The sequence below is a fragment of the Lissotriton helveticus genome, chromosome 2_1 (assembly GCF_964261635.1).
Source record: "Lissotriton helveticus chromosome 2_1, aLisHel1.1, whole genome shotgun sequence".
In the NCBI taxonomy this organism is placed as follows: Eukaryota; Metazoa; Chordata; class Amphibia; order Caudata; family Salamandridae; genus Lissotriton; species Lissotriton helveticus.
Genome location: NC_136059.1, coordinates 225103890 through 225123155, shown reverse-complemented (window position 1 = coordinate 225123155; position 19266 = coordinate 225103890). Strand labels below are relative to the sequence as shown.

Sequence of the window (19266 nt, the reverse complement as noted above, 5' to 3'; positions counted from 1 at the left end):
TGGGGTACAGGGGTGTTTTTAGGTTTCAGGGTAGGGTTTGGGTTTTGGGGTACAAGGGTGTTTTTAGGTTTCAGGGTAGGGTTTGGGTTTTGGGGTACAGGGGTGTTTTTAGGGTTCAGGGTTGGGTCTGTGATTAGGGCTAAATAAATTATAGTTACCATTTATAAATTAATTAAAATATATTTATTAAATTAAATTAATTATATTATATTAATTACATTTTAATTAAATTAATTAAATTAAAAAAATTATTTTAATTAATTTAATTTCATTACAATTTTAAACATATTTAAATTAAAATAATTTCATTATATTAATTAATTAAAATTAATTACAATTTTTATTAAAATTAAATTAAATAAATAGATTTAAATTTATTAAACTAAATTAATTACTATTTTAACATGTATTTTAATTAAATTAAATAAATTAAATTAATTAAATTAAATTAATTACATTTTTTTTAAAAAGTATACTTACCTATACTTACGATGTAATGCCATGCGTTGTAATAGCATCTGCGATGTAATGCCATGCGTTGATTTAATTATTATTAATTATAAATAAAAATAAATAAAAATATTTATTCATGTTTTTAAATATTATAAATTACATTTATTAATTTAAGTAATTTTTTTAATAAGTATGAGTATAGGAGTATATGTTTTGGTGTACTGAGGTATATGTTTTGGGGTGTTTGGGTATTTTTTGGTTTTAGGGCAGGATTTGGGTTTTGGGGTACAGGGGTGTTTTTAGGTTTCAGGGTAGGGTTTGGGTTTTGAGGTACAGGGGTGTTTTTAGGTTTCAGGGTAGGGTTTGGGTTTTGGGATACAGGGGTGTTTTTAGGTTTCAGGGTAGGGTTTGGGTTTTGGGGTACAGGGGTGTTTTTAGGGTTCAGGGTAGGGTTTGGGTTTTGGGGTACAGGGGTGTTTTTAGGTTTCAGGGTAGGGTTTGGGTTTTGGGGTACAGGTGTGTTTTTAGGTTTCAGGGTAGGGTTTGGGTTTTGAGGTACAGGGGTGTTTTTAGGTTTCAGGGTAGGGTTTGGGTTTTGGGATACAGGGGTGTTTTTAGGTTTCAGGGTAGGGTTTGGGTTTTGGGGTACAGGGGTGTTTTTAGGGTTCAGGGTAGGGTTTGGGTTTTGGGGTACAGGGGTGTTTTTAGGTTTCAGGGTAGGGTTTGGGTTTGGGGTACAAGGGTGTTTTTAGGTTTCAGGGTAGGGTTTGGGTTTTGGGGTACAGGGGTGTTTTTAGGTTTCAGGGTAGGGTTTGGGTTTTGGGGTACAAGGGTGTTTTTAGGTTTCAGGGTAGGGTTTGGGTTTTGGGGTACAGGGGTGTTTTTAGGGTTCAGGGTTGGGTCTGTGATTAGGGCTAAATAAATTATAGTTACCATTTATAAATTAATTAAAATATATTTATTAAATTAAATTAATTATATTATATTAATTACATTTTAATTAAATTAATTAAATTAAAAAAATTATTTTAATTAATTTAATTTCATTACAATTTTAAACATATTTAAATTAAAATAATTTCATTATATTAATTAATTAAAATTAATTACAATTTTTATTAAAATTAAATTAAATAAATAGATTTAAATTTATTAAACTAAATTAATTACTATTTTAACATGTATTTTAATTAAATTAAATAAATTAAATTAATTAAATTAAATTAATTACATTTTTTTTAAAAAGTATACTTACCTATACTTACGATGTAATGCCATGCGTTGTAATAGCATCTGCGATGTAATGCCATGCGTTGTAATGGCATCCGATGTAATAGATCCTGCGTTGTAAAAATTCCGATGTAACGGAATGCGTTGTAATAATCCGCGATATAGTGACACCAATCCGATTTTAGGACTTTTATGTTTGTAGTTGACTTTGAGCTATGGTGCTGGCACTGGACGGAGGTGTAGCGTTGGTTTTTGGTGTTGAGTTGTTCATGGCCGTTCCCTGTAGAGACAGGTTTATGAATCGGAGAGCCTTGCAGATGCTTCAAGAATGTATAGGGCTCTGTCGGCCTGCAGCGTCAGTGGGGTGAGCGACAGAGGTCTGTGAAAGGGGAAGTGATGCTGCTAGGATGTGGACCAGTTTGAGAGACGAGACTCAAGGTTTTTGAAGTTGGAGGAGTCGATCCAGGAGTTGGATCGGGTTCCTATTACTACAGAATGGTCCTGAAAAGCACTGGAGTCTTGGGGGAATGCACTGACCACAGGTCTTTTCTGAATAATAGCAGATTCCTCACATTAGAATATTCCGCAGGTACAAAACCGAATCCAGAAAAGTTTTTTCAGCAGAGGATCAGATCCCTCAGGTGGTTCCAATGTGTCCTACATTTTCCAGACCAACTGCAACAATGTAGTAGATTGAGGCCATTTAAAAAGCTCATCCAGCAGATTTCTGGTGTATTGCTTCCTCCCTGCGGCATGACTTTGGGCCCTAAGGAACCACAGGGGACCTAGTTGACTTACTACCAGCAGATCCATAATCAGAGCCGTCTGATCTCTTGAGACATACCTCCTGCCTTGTACCGACTACAGTAAAAGCTTCCACTTCAGCTCAAAGACTTGCATTGAGCCTTTGCCGGTCGACGTCAGTATCGACACCTTTGGACCAACCTCATGCTACGAGATTACAAAAGCTTGGCCAAAGCCCTGTTCCTGTCTGCCGGGGAATAGGCGGGTGGCCAGGTCTCACAAACATGTTGCTGATGATAATAATTCCTTTACTAAACCTCCTACTCCAGACAGCCCTGTGATTCAGCCTTCAACCGGTAATGTGAAATCCAAGTCATTACTGACAACTCCTCTGGATAGGGAGTGCAAGAGGATTGAGGATTTCTTTTGACTAGCGTATGGCTTCCTCTGCCAGTCTAACATTGCAGTCACTTAATGCCGACAGCCTTCTCGATGGCTATCAACATTCCTTGTGGGACAAGGCCAGTGAGATGTTGCAGGAGGTCCTGGAAAACCTTACAGACTCGCTGGTTAAAAGAGTTCATGATGGGCAAGACGTGGCCAAATATGTGATCCATGTTGGCTTAGATACTACTGATTGCTTATGGAGAGCAGCACCAGAACTGTGTTTCGCAGATATGCGTAGATGAACTCCGCATGATTTTCCTGTGATTGGAATGCTCCCTGGTACTGTTGACTTCTGTTTACCAGTTTCCACACCAATTCAAAAACTTCAGAGGCTGTTCTAGACGGTTGGCGTAATGACAAAGGCAATCTCCTCAACCCTTAGAGCAGTCACACCAGTCGTTTCAAGGCTCTGGGCTTGGGTCTGGCAGGCAGCATGCAGGCCAGCGTGGCCATCAGTTCTCCTATTCAACTTTGACCCTTAAGGCGACAGCAAACAATCTGTTTTAGTTTTCCCTTAGTGGCACACGGCCAACCAACGGCGGACAGGATTCAACACTTCCTCCCAGGGTGTCTATCCATCGTATCTAATAGATGGGTCTTACAAAGCGTTCAGCATGGATATGCCCTACCTTTCCCTTTTGCCACATCAAACATTACCTACACGTGGAAGAGAATTTCAGGACACCTGTACATTATTCAGAAGGAGGGGAAACCAGAGGGTAGAGAACTCGGAAGGAGGAAGTGGTTGATAATTCCTTGTGCAGAAAAATGATGTTGGTCTCCAATCTTCATTTGACCGTCAAACTCTGAAGGGCTTTCTGCGGAGGACAAATATAGTATGCTCTCACTGGCCCAGATCCTGATCCACCCCGGACCCAAACAATTGGATGGTGTACTTTGGCTTGCTAGATACGTATTTTCATATGCCAGTACTGCAGTATCACACATTTTACCTGTGCTTCAAGGTAGGACAGGAGCATTATCAGTTTGTTGTACTCCCTTTTGGCCTCACCATCACACCCCAGCGTTCATGAAATGCAGTGATGGTGGTGGATGCAGTCCATCTTTGGAGGTCAGGTATGCCAGTCTCCACCTATCTCACCACAGTCAGTCTTAAAGAACCTCCATACAACGGTAAACCTTTTGACATTGGTGGCACCCGATTCTTTCGTAGGCGCATCTGCAACAATGAGCCCAGGACATTCAGGCTATGATCCAGATGTTTCAGCCTCCGTCCTAGATCATTTTGAGAGCAGTTCTGAGGTTTCTTCACCTCCTGCAGCCTTCTTATTGGCTACGCCAGGTGGTACAGACGGGCCTATACCTAAAAGTTCAATGGTCTCAACATCAAGGAAATCTGAGGAACACCATTCACACCTCGGGGGAGATGGCTCATGATCTGCAGCGGTGGTCACTCGATTGAAAATGGTGCATCAGTAGGCCTCTTCCACTTCCCCACCCAGCGCTGACTGTGGAGACTAACGCGTCCCTGCCAGTTTGGGGAGGTTATTTGGAGGCAGTGGAGATCAGAGGACTCTGGCCTCTGATGGCAGCTCGGCTCCACATCAGTTAGTTGGAGTTGAGGGTCACTTGTCCGGTTCTGAAGACTTTTCTCCCAACCATCAAAGAAAGACTGGTGCAGGTTTTCACAGATAGCACTACCAAAGTGTGGAATTGTAGCATGCAGAGCAGAGTGGGGTCCTGTGCCAATAGGCTCTGCACCCCTGGAGTTTGATAGAGCACTAGTGTCAAACATATTCTTGGCACAACTGCGATACAAAGTGCCTTCTGGGATTATGTACTGCACCAAAGCACCTTCTAATATTCCGTAGTTGTCCTTGCCTAGCTTGGTCCTTATCACACTCCTCCCAAGGAGAGGGTGGGGGTGTACTGAAAACCTGTCGAGAGGGTCATCATCTGGGACAAAATTGGTTCACCAAAGCACTGTGAATGAGGCTTGGCCCAGATTGATGAGAATTCAAAGCCCAGGGCGAGTCACGTTTCACTCAGCACGCTCACTGAACTCAATTCTCGTGAATTTGTGTCCCAATTGCCTTAGCGCAACAGCCATCTAGGGTGGACCCTTCCTATAAAAATCAGCCATGCCTTGGCTTACTCACACGTTATGCGAAGCCCTACTGGTGAGTGTGAGTTGCGCTCAAGTTGTGCAATGACCAGTGAATTCAAAGACCATACTGGTCCGGAGGTAAAAGAGCATCTGCGCATTTCCCTTTGAGCCTTTGCCAAAGAAAGACAGTGCTGTTGTCTATTCAACAACGTTTGAAGATCATTAAATAGCCATTGGAACTTTTGAACAGACACTTCTTGAGAAGTGGAAGGCCTATTACCTAAGGCAGGCTTTCCCAAAGTGTAGCTCGTGAGCTACTGGAAGCTCTCAAGGTACCTGTGAGTAGCTATTCTGTGAGCATCTCAGGCTACTAAACTAGAAGCTTTTGTATGGTTGAATTAGCATATGTGAACCAAAATTGAAAAGTTTTTATCTCAGAGAAAATTGTGAGCATCTTTAAAACTCTTAAGCTGATGTTGAAGAAAAAAATAGTTGAATTTTCAAAATATATTTAAAGCTGATATTTGAGTGATAAATCATTTGGTGTTCGAAAGACTTTTTACTAATTTTGTTACCTTCGTTCCAGGGGTGTTGCAGCTATGACTGATATGTATTACTCGCGTAAAAACATTAAAAATTGACAAATCCTTTTTGACGCTACTGCTGACAACCTTGCTTGAGGCCTTGCAGTGAGCAAGGGTGCTAATTTAGCAAACGGTGGCCACCAATATAATATTGCCTGTCGTGTCACTATTCCAATACTACAATACTAATAGTGTTAGTAACTCAAAATGATTTTCATTTACATAAGTAGCTCTTATTAAAGAAAATGTTGGAGACCACTGATCTAAAGAAAGATAGGAACCAATAACAGAGTCAAGACATTTGTGATGCAACGAACAAAGCTATTCTGAAGCAAGAATAGCTGGACTTGCTTTTGAACTAAAAGCCTTCAGGAAAGAAAGCATGAAGAAAGCACAAAAACTGAATCCAACACACTGTAGTGAGGAAACTCCTGCTGGTTAATTAAAAATATTATTGAAGTTGAAGGAGTGCGTGTTCATGAACTAGTCTCATATTAATGGAATGTTATGTTATTCCTGTCAAAACACTCAACAGTTTATGTATGCTTTCTTGGGTAGAAAGATACTAATTGTATATTTATATTTTAGCTCTCACGCCAGAGTTAGCGTACAGCTGGAGGAGGAAATGAGAAAAGACCAACTCCAGCATTTGCACAGGTGAACATTGATGTGGCAGGATTAAGTATGAAGGGGAGTAGGGAGCTTCATCACAGACTCATATCATTTAACATTCTTCTTTTCCACAGGTCTCTTTCCCTGCTGTTCCCTTCCCTTAATTCCTCCCCTCGCCTAACCACATCAATAATTTGTGCTGTAGAAGGGCCGTGGCTAGTAGGAGGAATTGAGAACTGGCATTCAGGGGATGAGACAGGGAGGGGATGATGAAGTACTTTTGATGTCAAGACATGCTCTGTACTTTGGAGTCAACCTAATAAATATCCAGACTGTTAAACAGGACAGTTGAATCAAGTCTATTGAAAAACAATAAGCAAAGATCCTTCCCCAAAATCTAATCTGTGCTGTAATAGCATTCAGACTTGGTGCTGCCTAAAGGTTGACATTTTTGAGCATCACACTTATCGGGAGGATCAAGAACCACGACAACCAGGACATTACTCTAATCGTGAACCACCTGAAAGGGTCCATGAATGTCATGGTGGAGAAGCTGCGCATGCAGCCCTTGGCAGACCAGAAGTGGCTGCTGCATCCTGAGGTTGCGCAGGGCATCTACCCACAGTGAGAAGAACACTGGCTAGATCTTTGGGCCACTGTCGAGAACATGCAATTTCAAACATTTTGACCCTTGGAGTTTCCACAAGAACACTCATTAGATGATGAATTCCGAATGGAATGGAATCCAGGACTCTTGTATGCCTTCCCACCCTTGCATCATAGTTCTGAAAAAGATCAGGGCGCAAGTCATCCGAGTGGCTTTGGATCTAGTTTGGAGAGTGCAATACCAGGAACTTCTGGGCATGAGCATCTGTATTCTAATCAGCCCACTACTTCAGGAGGATCTACTGTTGTACCAAATGTGCAGGGACCTCAACCCAAATATGCACGATATACACCTACATGCAAGGAGATTTATTGCGGCAACTAAATGCATTTGACCTGCGAATCAGGTATTGGATATCGTCCTTGCTGCCAGGTGCCCTTCCACGAAATCCATGTATGCCGGGCGTTGGGACAAATGATTGGCATGATGCGGAGCTCATAAGATCGACCCGTTATTAGAAAGTGAGAAGTATGAAGCTAGAAGTATCCATCAGAAGAATAAGTTACTTACTTTCAGTAATGCTCTTCCCAGTCGATACTCTATCCAACAATAAATTCCTCACTGCCCACCTACAACCATGTTCTGTGAAGTGATCCCTTTGTAACACTTGAAAACGTATCAAGTTAGGTATCAGCACACTGGTACCAACAGCTTGTTCAAGCTCTGCGTCTGAGGGCTAGGAAAGGGAAGTAAGAATCAGATGACATGGCTTAGAGGTGAAACCTATTTGCGAACCTGCTCCGTCACTTCCTGGGTGTTTTGAAGCTGCATCTGACGGCACAAAAAAGCACTCGTCTGGCACCTGGCAAATATTCTAAGTTGAGGAATCTGATTGAGGTTAGATAGAGTATACAACAGGAATGGCGTTTCCAAGGTAAGTAACTTGTTCATGATTTGTTTCTTAACTCCTTGCGTGCTGGTGACGGAACCACTCCGTCACCAGCCACGGACGCGCTGTGCTGGTGACGGAGTGGTTCCGTCACGGCCCGGCCGCCGCGCCTGTGCAGCATCAATTTTGCACCTGTGCGGCGCATTCCACTCCTTCACAAGCACAGCGCACCCGTAGCTCGTGACTGAGTGGTTCCGTCACGAGCATGGTGGCGCAGTGCGGCCCCTCTCTCCCCCAGCGTGCCGCGGCCAAGGGGTTAATATGCTGAGTGTGGGGGAGAAAGACAGATGGAGTAAATAGGGGGTGTGAGAGGGAGAGAACAGCACACTAAACAGTAAGGGGGCCAGGGGTAGGTAGAAATGTGGTTGGAGGCAAAGGCTATAGAGTGACGGAAAAAGATGAGTGGAAGAGTGAGGCAAGAGGGAATAAAGAGGAATTGAGAAAGGCAGAGAGCAATGAAAGAGGAACCTGATTAATATTGCACGTGAGGTAGAGAGAGAAAGTGATACAAAAAAGGAGGAAAAAAAGCACAGGCCCACTTACAGTCAGTGAGAATGGAAGGGAGATAAAGGCAAGAATATTTTAGGAATTTATGGTATTTGTTGAGGGCTGCTTTGAAAGGGTGACTCGGTCTGTGGAATCTTTGCTGGTGTGCCATGGTCTTTCTAATTGTTTGTAGTTGCGTTTCATGGTCCTGAGTTCAGGTGTATACCAGCTGCCCTGCTTGGTGGATCTACTGGTCTTGGCAGGCTTGATAGGAGCCACTGTGGTCACAGTTGGTAACCCAGGCTGAGAAGTAATTGATAGCCTGTTCAAGGTTTGTTGCGGGGTCAGGACGGGTGGTGTTGAGGGCACCCATCGATTGAATCTTTGTCACTTTGTTCCAGCTGCGTTGGGATGACCTTGGAGGCTTGGTTGTGGTGCATTGTGATGGTGATCCTGCAGTGGTAATATGGACGGAGGTGTGGTCAGTCCAGGTGAGTTTGGTGACATGGCTATACTTGACTCTGTCATTAGCCGTGAAGATTGGGACCAAGATGTGTCCTGCACTGTGTGTGTGGTTGGTGACCAGTTGGGTGAGGCCGATGTTGCTAATTTTTTCCTGGAGGTTGGCAGCATTTGTGCCTTTGGAGTCGTCGAGGTGGAATTTCAGGTCACTGAGGAAGATACAGTGCTTGGAATCAATATTGAGTGGGACGATTGAATTCAGGGCTGGCGTTGCAGAAGCCTGGACGTGATCCTGGAGGTCTGTAGGTGAGGGGACATTTGATGGTCGTTCTGCAGTCGGGGTGGAGTTGGAAGCTGAGGTGTTCCATGATCGGTGTGGTGACGTTTTCGGTGGTGGTGCAAAGGATGACATTTTTATGGAGGATGGCAATGCCGCCTCTGTGTTTGTTGGTGCTGTCACGGAGTATCATCTTGTATCCACTGGGAGTTGTGGTGGGGGTGGAGGAGCGGTTGAGCAAGGTCTCTGTGATGAATATAATGTCGGAGTGAGGGTGGTGATGGTGTCCCAGATTTTGTGGTGCGTTTGCAGATTGAACACCATTAAGCAGGAGGCAGTTGAGTAGTTCCGGGGCAATTTTAGTTGGCGAGGTGGGTGTGGTGAAGGTTTCCAAGAGTGCAGGCAAAGAAACAGTGCCAACAGGTGAAAGGTCCTCCCGTTGACCGAGAAAATACGAGGCAGCAGTTGTTGTTGCGGCGTCTGGGTCCAGGGTTCGGAGTTGCAGGCAACAAGACAGTGGCAACAGGTGAAACGTCATACTATTGACCGAGTAAAATACGAGGTAGCAGTTGTTGTTGCGGCGTCTGGAGTCCAGGGTTAGGAGTTTTGCTGTGGGGTATCTGTGGGTGGCTGGGTGGCTGAAGGGCCAGGGTCCCTGGTCCTGGGCCTCGGTGTGGTCCAGGCACAGATGGGTGCATATGACTTGCCTTTGGCATGCATTTGGCCGTCCAGCAGTTCAGCTGTGCTGCGACCTCCATTAAGTAGTCCCTGGGAGGTGGATGGGGGTGCCAGGAAAGACAGCGGGGCAAACGGGTGGGAAACGAGCAAGTGCCGAGGCGAACCTGCTACTAGATGGCGCGGTACAGGAAAGGAAAACGTACCGCAAGTGAACAAATAATGCTGAACTCAACCAGTTTCGACTTACAGATAATAGAAAGTAAATTACAGGCGGCACAATCCCAGACATACAGGTAGCACAATAACAAATTGCAGGCAGCAGAATAACAGAATCACAGGCAGCAATAACAGATTACAGGCAGGAGAATAAACAGAAAAAATAACTGAAATGACAGAAAAACACACAGCAGAGCGCAAAATATAGTATGGCAGAGTTAGAAAGACCTGCTGAGGCAGCACGAGGGGTGACCTGCATCTGACCTTTAATATGTCACTGAGTACTTTTAGGTAACATGAATAAAGACTTATTTCTTAAATGAAAGAAAGAACATTGCCAACTGAATCTTATTAAGTGTTCTACCCCTTATCACTCTTGAAAAGCTTTCACTGTTCGCCCTCAGGATCCCTTGAAAGACAAAGCTTACAAAGGAGGCACTTAGCAATTTAGTGAGCTCGAAGTAATATCAATATCTGGCTTCTTGATTCCAGAGACAATAGCAATGTTTGCCACAAGGACTGCCTAGATACCACAGTATCTCCAAGGCCTGGAAACCATCATAACACCACCCATATGCGAGCTCCTCTACTGAACTTAATACCCCCGCTGAGGCCTCTTCTACTGCATACAATGCCAGAGATCGAGCATTTATGAGCCACAATATCACGTATGAAGCCCCAAATAATTACAATAACTTCTGTACGTCCCACACTGTCTGCACAGAAAAATACTAATACGAATACTAATAATACAAATATTAATAATACTGCTACACTGGACAGAACACTAAGATGCAGACGCCTCTAGTACTGGCCTAAAATACCAGGTGAGGTTATGCTTTCTTAGTCTACTGAGCAGAACACAAATATCCCAGACTTACAAATTTCCAATATCGTTAACCGTCTCCCCAGCCCTGACAGCCTGGAACCATCCTACTGCAGGAAGCCAGGGCAGGAGTGGGAATCGGTGCTTGCAGGTCTCGCCCATGGGGGATAGAAGGTTTTAAGATGGAGGGTGGTATCTGAGTGGTGGGATGCAGGGTGGTGGGATGCAGGGTGGTGGGATGGAGGGTGATGTCATAGTGGTAGGATGGAGGGTTGTGTCGGAGTGGTGGAATGGGATGGAGGGTGGTGCCAGGATGGTGGGATGGAAGGTGGTGTCAGGGTGGGGGGAGCGGTATCAGAATGGTAGGATAGAGGGTGGTGTCGGAGTGGTGGGATGGAGGGTGGTGTCGGAGTGGTGGGATGGAGGGTGGTGTCGGTGTGGTGGGATGCAGTGTGGTGTCGGTGTGGTGGGATGCAGAGTGGTGTCAGTGTGGTGGGATGGAGGGTGGTGTCTGGGTTGTCGGATTGAGGGTGGTGTCCGGGTGGTGGGAAGGAGGGTGGTGTCTGGGTGGTGGGATGGAGGGCGTTGTTGGGGTAGTGGGATGGAGGGCGTTGTTGGGGTAGTGGGATGGAGGGCGGTGTTGGGCTAGTGGGATGGAGGGTGGTGTTGGGGTGGTGGGACGGAGGATGGTGTCAGTGTTGGGGTGGAGGATGTTGTCAGGGTGGGGGGATGGAGGGTGGTGTCGGTGTGGTGGGATGGAGGGTGGTGTCGGTGTGGTGGGATGCAGAGTGGTGTCGGTGTAGTGGGATGCAGAGTGGTGTCAGTGTGGTGGGATGGAGGGTGGTGTCTGAGTTGTCGGATTGAGGGTGGTGTCCGGGTGGTGGGAAGGAGGGTGGTGTCTGGGTGGTGGGATGGAGGGCGTTGTTGGGGTAGTGGGATGGAGGGCGGTGTTGGGGTAGTGGGATGGAGGGTGGTGTTGGGGTGGTGGGACGGAGGATGGTGTCAGTGTTGGGGTGGAGGATGTTGTCAGGGTGGGGGGATGGAGGGTGGTGTCGGAATGGTATGATGGAGGGTGGTGTCGAATTGGTAGGATATCGGGTGGTGTCGAAGTGGTGGGATGGAGGGTGGTGGTGGGATGGAGGGAGGTGTTGGGGTGGTGACGGGGTAGTGGGATAGAGGGTGGTGCCGGGTAGTGGGATGGAGGGTGGTGTCAGGATGGTGGGATGGAGGGTGGTGTCCAGGTGTTGGGATGGAGGGTGGTGTTAGGGTGGTGGGATGGAGGGGGGTGTCAGGGTAGTAGGATGGAGGCTCATGTCAGGGTAGTGGGATGGAGGGTGGTGTCAGGGTGGTGGGGCGGAGGGCAGTACTCGTGCTCCACTCCCACAGTGGGTGAGAGCTCAAACCAACTGGGCTTGCCAGAGAGCTGTTCATTACCTGGGATTGTGGGTCAGTGTCTTCAAAACCGGTCTAGAGCGGTCAACTGAAGATTGCTTTACTCCGAGGTCTGTGGTGGAGGAAAGTGGAGGGAAAAGCTTACCGAGTGTAGGCGAGCCTGTTATGTAAGTACACCTTTAGGGAAAGGAGGCTGGGCCAGTACAGCACCCGGACTGGGGGTAGAACTCTAGCCAGGTGCCTAGTACTCTGACATTCAGGGCCTTATTACGATGAGGCCCGGTAAGATCGCGGTTTCAATTCCTACCGCTTAATTACAATTTAGGCGGTTGGAATTGAAACTGGACAGTCATTCTGGCTGGATTCCAACGGGCTCTAGGAGCCTGTCTGCCAGTCAGAGACCAGCCCGTAATCCCAATGGATGTCATTTCCGCCGTTGGGATTACGATGCTGGGTTTCTGACAGGCTTTCCATGCCAGGCTTTCTCACATGGAATGCCTGTCAGAAAGCGTGTTTCAAGGCCCCTAGCAGGGCCCCCTTCTCCTTGCGGCCTCTGGTTGGGGGCCAAGGGGGCACCTATAGTGCCCCCCTGTTAAACTCTGCACCGTGTGGCAGAAACCTTAAGGTGCCTGCCACACGGTGCAGGGATTAACACAATCTCCCAATTCTCTATGGGAGCTCGTGCTACGGCCAGTTTACGGCCGCAGTACAAACTCCCATAGAGAAATGGAAGTATGTGACCATATCATGTGCAGTCGCAATGTAATTGTGGTATCGGGGCTGCCGATTGGAGGCTGGTTGGTCCAGAGACTGCGCTGGTGTCGGTAGGAGACAACTCCGACCGACATTGTACACGAGCCATCAGTGTGGCTACATTTAAACTCATCATACATAATAAAGATAGTCAGATAAGCGAGAGGGAGAAAGGAGAACTCCAGACAGTGTACGTCTGATCTCATGTTTAATAATCCATCCATCACATTCACTCAGTCATACCATGAGGCAGACACTTTGAGCTGACTACACAACCGACATCAGAAGAACCTATTCCATTAAAAGCATTATTTGAGGCTTAAAAGAGCATCCCTTTACCTTTGCAAGTCGACTCATTTGATCTTCTGAAAACGTGCTGCTGGTCCGGCCGGGAGTTTTTGTGTACTCTGATCCATCTGCTTCGGTGCTTGGCCAGACTTTCAAGTCATGCATCCCCTGCCGGAACATGCTACAGAAAAGGTGAAAATAATATTATTCCACAGTGATTCACTACAGAAAGCAAGAGGGCTCATTTAGTCAAACGATTGTTATGGTACATCTAAGATGAGTAGCATGATCAGAAAGTGACCAGACCATGGTCTGACTCTGAACTGTTTCTATCGTGGATAAAAGCCAAGTTTATTCAGCTATCTTCCTCTTGGAAAGGGCCGCATAGCCAGATCACACAGTGCAGTAAGGCATTAGCCGGGCATGGTATCTCCACAGACAGCCTGGCGGATTACCCTCCATGGTTAAACCCACAACTCCAGCCACATATCTCCAAGGAAAAGCTCTAAGAGGCCAAATACTTGTCAGTCGTTTACTACAGAAAAAATGCATAAGATTACATATTGGGTTATATACTTATGATTTGTTCCATAATTTCCTGCCATATGTTTGGTTATGTACTTCGTCAAGCTGTTGGGGTGTCTGTGCATGGTACCGTGATATCATGCTGACCGAAACTGCAGTAGCAAGGCATTTGTGTGTCTGATCTGGGTAACCATAAATGAATTCTTAGCAGCCTTTAGTGATGATACTCTTGTTTTAGTGGTCCAACCACCATGCAGACTTACTGACCTTTAATTAAATCTTTGGGGTGTGTGTTGGTATATGGGTGACTAAATAGTTGCTGTATTTTGATTACCAGCAGTGTGAACCGTATTCTACTGCCATACTGGTTCAGTTGTGGTGTTAGGCATCATCCTATTTAACTAGATGACTTACGAGCTGTTTTGCTGTTGGAGGTTGCCAGATGGTATGATTGACGTGTTCATTTGGCACTGTGAGTGCTGGCTATGAACAGTATTCTGTACATCTGGGAACATCTCTTTACCTTCCATATAGTTCATTTTCCATGTTGTGCATGTAAGGGTGTGGCTTCCTTTATTTTCTTTTGTTATTGTGGCTATTGGTTTGTATGAATAGTGTGTTGTACGGTTGAGGAGCATTGCTTAGCCGACATGTTGCTTTTCTCCTATTTTATGCGTGTGGTGGTCAGCCTAGCATCTTCAATTGGGTTTGTGAGGAAGCAGGTTGTGTCTTGTGGGCATTACATTCAATATATGGTTTTTGTGCTAAGGGTTCAAGTGGACTGTCTAATTTGTCTGCTGGTATTATGAACATGGGTAACTGTGATAGGTGTGCAGTACAGTCGGGTCACCTATATTAAAGTTATATTGTGTACATGAGGTGAGATGTGACTAATGTTTTCTGTTGGCTCTCTGGTGAATGATTGTGAATGGACTGGAATGGACTGTTTTCTGCATCACACTGTTGGGTATATTGCTTTGGTGCTTTATTATGCTCAAACGTGCAGAACAGCATATCTTGCATTTTCCTATGTTTTATTAGCCTTATGAACATCCAGACTGCTAAAGCACAAAGGGTGCAACAAGTTGAGATGTTATATTATAAGAAAAATCCTCCCTGAACTCTAAAATTGTATGTGCCACACTGAAACCAAAGGTTGGTCATGCTGAAGCTTTGGAGCTTTGTTGCTGACATTTTTCTAAATCACAATGCAGAAAGTGACGTAGTCATTTTTTACCAAACGTGCAGGGAGCCTTTAGCGGGACGTAGCTGAAATACAATTCGAAGCCTTCAAACTGCGGGTTGGATATTTCTTCCTGCAGGTACCCCTAAGGCTCTTGAGAAAATATCTTCAAAACTTTCTCCTGTGCACAAACAAACACCAGAGTACACTTCTCACGCCCCGAGGACCTCAGGGGTGGTACATAAGAGATTCAGAGTGTCAGTCAACACCAAGTCCAGTCAAAGTCCAGTTGCCACTGGTCAGCAGGGCACTTTAGGGAAAAAGGCCGGATGCATCATGTTGTTTCCCTGTAGCCACACAGGAGGTATACTAACAGGCCAATAAATCTTTATTCTGGGTCCAAGACAGCTGCAGGTCCAGTCCTTCAGGGGTCCTCTCAGATCCCAGACAGCAGGTCGGTTCTCTTCTGATCTTCTACCGGTTCAGAAAGTGTTAGGAGGCAGTGCCCTGGGGTGCCAAATGTATGCCTGGCAGCAGGTAATAGGTGGGGGATGAATCCCGAGCACTCTCTAACCAACTGGGCAAAGGTTCTCAGGGGCAACCCAATCCAAGTGTTCAGCAGATCCTGCTTCCCCTCACTATCAATACCCAAGATCGGGAACCCTTCTCTCCTTGTGGAAAGCCTGTTTGCTCACCCGGAGGTAATGAACAGTTACCTCCTCTGTGGACACTTAAAATGGGTTCTAGGGGTAGCTTTTCTCCCACTGGGTTTCGTGCCAGGCAGGCTAGGGGACAAAAACTAGGGCCTTTCCAGGTGTCACCTAACATTTACTTGGGACAGGAAAGGCCCCTTAGAAGAAAAGTTTGCTCCTGGCCCCACCCAAACTGGTCTTCCAGCGAGGGGAAGAAAACACCTCCCTGCTCCCATGCCATTTTCCCAGCTCTGGAAGCAGTTTTCACACCTCTTTCACGCCTAATTAAGGACAATTATAGGCTTATGCAAATTAGCCTCCAGCAGCTTCAGGCTGGATACAAGTAACTTTCTAAAAGGTACATTTGAAATATATTTTTATAAAAACATGACTTTACCATTACATTGTTTTTTTATTAAATATAAAAACCATATTTGAATTGAATCTGTAGCAGATACAGGTCAAAGTTTCTAGATTCGAGTACATAATATATACTTTAACTTTTCCTATGTATCAGTTCCAGCCTAACCAGGGGCAATGTCATTGGGCCTAGCCACTGGGGAACATTCCATTTCTAATGTCACACATGTTCCAGTTTTAAATATTATGTGCCCTACCTTGTGAGTCACAAATTGTGTTTAGGAGTGATTATTTAATTTTTAACATTAGCTTTTCATATATGTCATAAGGGCAATTTTGACAGGCCTGGGCTGCTGGGTTCAAGCTGCTGCTCAGAGGCTACACAGGGTAAGCCTGAAGTACGAGTTACTTACCTTCGGTAACGATATATCTGGTAGTGACAATTCTAGCCACAGATTCCTTAACGTAGAATTATCCCCAGGCGTGAGACAGGATCCGGAAAACTTTCTGCCACAGTAATCCTGCGCGTAGGGGGGACGGCATCACGCGACTCTGCCCACGTGACGTCAGAGAGGTCACATAAGTCCCACCCCGGCGTGCCTACGTCAGTTTTCTTCAGAGAACTTTTCTGCCGCCACAACGCGGAGCCAGCAGACAAAATTGTGGGAGTATGGGAACAGTGTGCGAAAGAGCACAAAAACTGGAAAAAGGAATGGTGACGAAGGACACCATGGGGAGCAGCGTCAACACTGCAGCACCCATGGGTAAGGAAAAAGAAGAAAGAACAGAGCACAGCCCTGAGCAGCCACCCTGCCAGTACGTAGACAGCCTCCCTGGAGACAAGGAACATATGTAAAAATGTAATGACAACATGTAGCAGGACTACAACCCCAACCAAGAACAATTAAGGGGAACCAGTCCGAGACAAATAAGGAACGTCAACCCCATCACAAAGCGTGACAAACCCCAAAGGAACAACGGGCAGAGGCACAGCCAGGTGACCTCAACCTAGAGGATAGCAGAGGACCCAGAACCCATAGTAATAAAGGGGAGAGGGAGGAGAGGGAAGAGATTGAAGGTAAGCCCCAATTGTGGAGCAACCAGAGTAGAAGGGCACAGAAGTACCTATACACCCATCCTCTACTGTGCCAAAAGAGGAGGAAAGGAAGAAGAAGAAGAAGAAGAAGAAGAAGAAAAAGAAGAAGAAGAAGAAGAAGAAAAAGAAGAAGAAGCAGCAACAGGACGAATCATCCCATCAAAAAGAGCAAAAGAATGTACTCACAGAAGACATAGCCACCCACCGGAAGGCAAGTGCAGAAGACCAAGCAAAAGGTCCTCGCAGAACGGGGAAGAAGGGCAGGCCGTGAAGGAATCTGCAGCTAGAATCGTCTCTACCAGATACATCGTTACCGAAGGTAAGTAACTCGTACATCTGATAGAGACTACTAGCCACAGATTCCTTAAAGTGGAGTAGATACCCAAGCCATACCCACGGGGAAGGAGGGTCTGCGAGAGAACCCCACCAGCCTGGACACAACAGAGGGTCCCACAGGGGACGAGGCCGATAGACAGGGCGAGGAGCCTTGTCCCCCCAGGCAATGGGAACCCCTACAGTCAGGACACCACTGATCCCAAGGGGAATGCGGGAAGAGAAAAAGAAGAAAAGAAGAGGAAGCCTTTTAACACTCAGCAGAGGAAACAGGGGCAAGGCAAGTGGAGGCCGAAGCACCCCACGCCCATACCAGGCAACACAACCTCCATCCAAGGCTAAGGCAAGAAAGAGAAAGAAGATCAACCTAGAGACACCAAGGAGACAAGGCAGAAAGAAGGCAAGACCCCCCCCCCCCGAAACCCCCCCCGCCTCCACCGGGAGCACACCCCGCGAAGTGGGGAGCTGAGCCTACCACAGCCAGAAGTCAATAGACAGAACAGCGCCGACACCAAGAAAGCAGGTAGAAGCAGAAAGAGTAGCCCGGGGCACCCAGGAAGATCGGGCAGGGTGCGCCTAAAAGAGGGAGGATAGAAATCCATCTCAGCCCCAGGACAGAGAGCAGGAAGACAAAGAAGGGCCCGGACACACCTCAGGGAGGGGTCCGCATACATGACACAAAAAGACTTGGAACCAGAGCCATGACGCCAGACCGTAGACAGCAGGTCAGACCAGGCTAACAGCGCATCGACCCCAGAGAAGGATACCCCGGGCCGCCACCAAAGGCATTCCAAACCAACCAGAAGAGAATTGCACCTGCAACGTACTTAAATGCCAAGGAGAGCAGAGGCTCGAATGTGACCACAGCTCCCAAGCACAGGACAAGCTAAATAACAGCTAACACTACCCCACATAGAGTATGTTAAGTCCTGAGACATGGGAACCCTCATAGGAAGGACCATACACAGCATAGGACAACAGAAAGATCCGCAGGAAAACCCGCCGCAGAAGGCTTGTCAGGCAGCCATAGAGAAAAACAGAAGACCTAATCTCAGGGCCAACCTGGTGTAGATACCCCCAAAGCAAAAACACACAGTCAAGAAGGTCCGGCCAGCAGCCAACAGAACCACAGTCCCCACAAAGAGGACTCGAATGCACATGAAGCACACAGATCACAACAGGGGCGACCCGCCCCAACGAAAGAACAGCTCCCAAAAACCAGATCAACTCACAGGTCACTGAGGGGGAGAAGAAGGAGGAGGCTGAAGCCCCGCCAAGAACCTCTGGATGGCTGAGTCTGCCGGGGCGTGGAACAAAAGAGTGGCATTGAAGGGAAGATCTACCAGCCGTTCCCGAACATTTTCTGGGAACACCCTGTCCCGAAGCCAAGCATGGCGGCGAAGGGCAACCGAAGAAGCTATGGCACGACCAAGCATCTCCGAGATGTCCAGAGCGGAGCGAAGAATAAACACATGGTGCCGCAAATCAACCCCAGCACCCTCCTAAAGAGCGGCAGATCCAAGGGACTCTGACGAGTCCCACAAGCAAGAAGTGGCCCTAGCCAACACACAAAGTGTTAAGGGCCCACAAAGCCGCACTGGTCGAAGTGAACATATTGCGCCCCCAAGAGACCAGCCAGCGGGCCTCCCGTGATGGCGGAGACACAGCGGCGGCAGGGAGGGAAAGGCAGTCTGCAAAAGGGGGCTTCTGGCAGAGGGGTGGAGGGAAAGACACACCGGGAAATGCGGTGGTGGAAGGTGCTGGTGCAGAAGGTGCTGGGGCACCGGATCCCCCGTGGTGGGGCGCCCCCATCAGAGAAGAATGGAGCGAACCCTCAAAGGGAAGCAGCAGCTCCCTCCCACCAGAGCCCTGGTGGAGAACTTCCAGAAGATGATCCGAGGTAAAATGGGCAGCCGGATCACCCAAGTGCAAAATCCCCACAGCCATGGAAACAGCGCGAGTGAAGGCCGCACCTGCCTCCGTAGGGCCCTGCGGTGGGGAAAGC

The 19266-nt window shown here is 46.8% G+C and overlaps 1 protein-coding gene across 2 annotated transcripts in view; it reads right to left on the bottom strand.

The window, feature by feature from the left end:
• PIK3C3 (phosphatidylinositol 3-kinase catalytic subunit type 3) overlaps window positions 1–19266 on the bottom strand; it is an 875540-nt gene that overhangs the window by 765733 nt on the left and 90541 nt on the right. For both annotated transcript variants that reach the window (XM_078674734.1, XM_078674732.1), the window contains exon 4: window positions 13124–13253. In XM_078674734.1, coding sequence (XP_078530860.1) covers window positions 13124–13253 — 130 coding nt within the window. The remainder of the gene's footprint in view (window positions 1–13123; window positions 13254–19266) is intronic.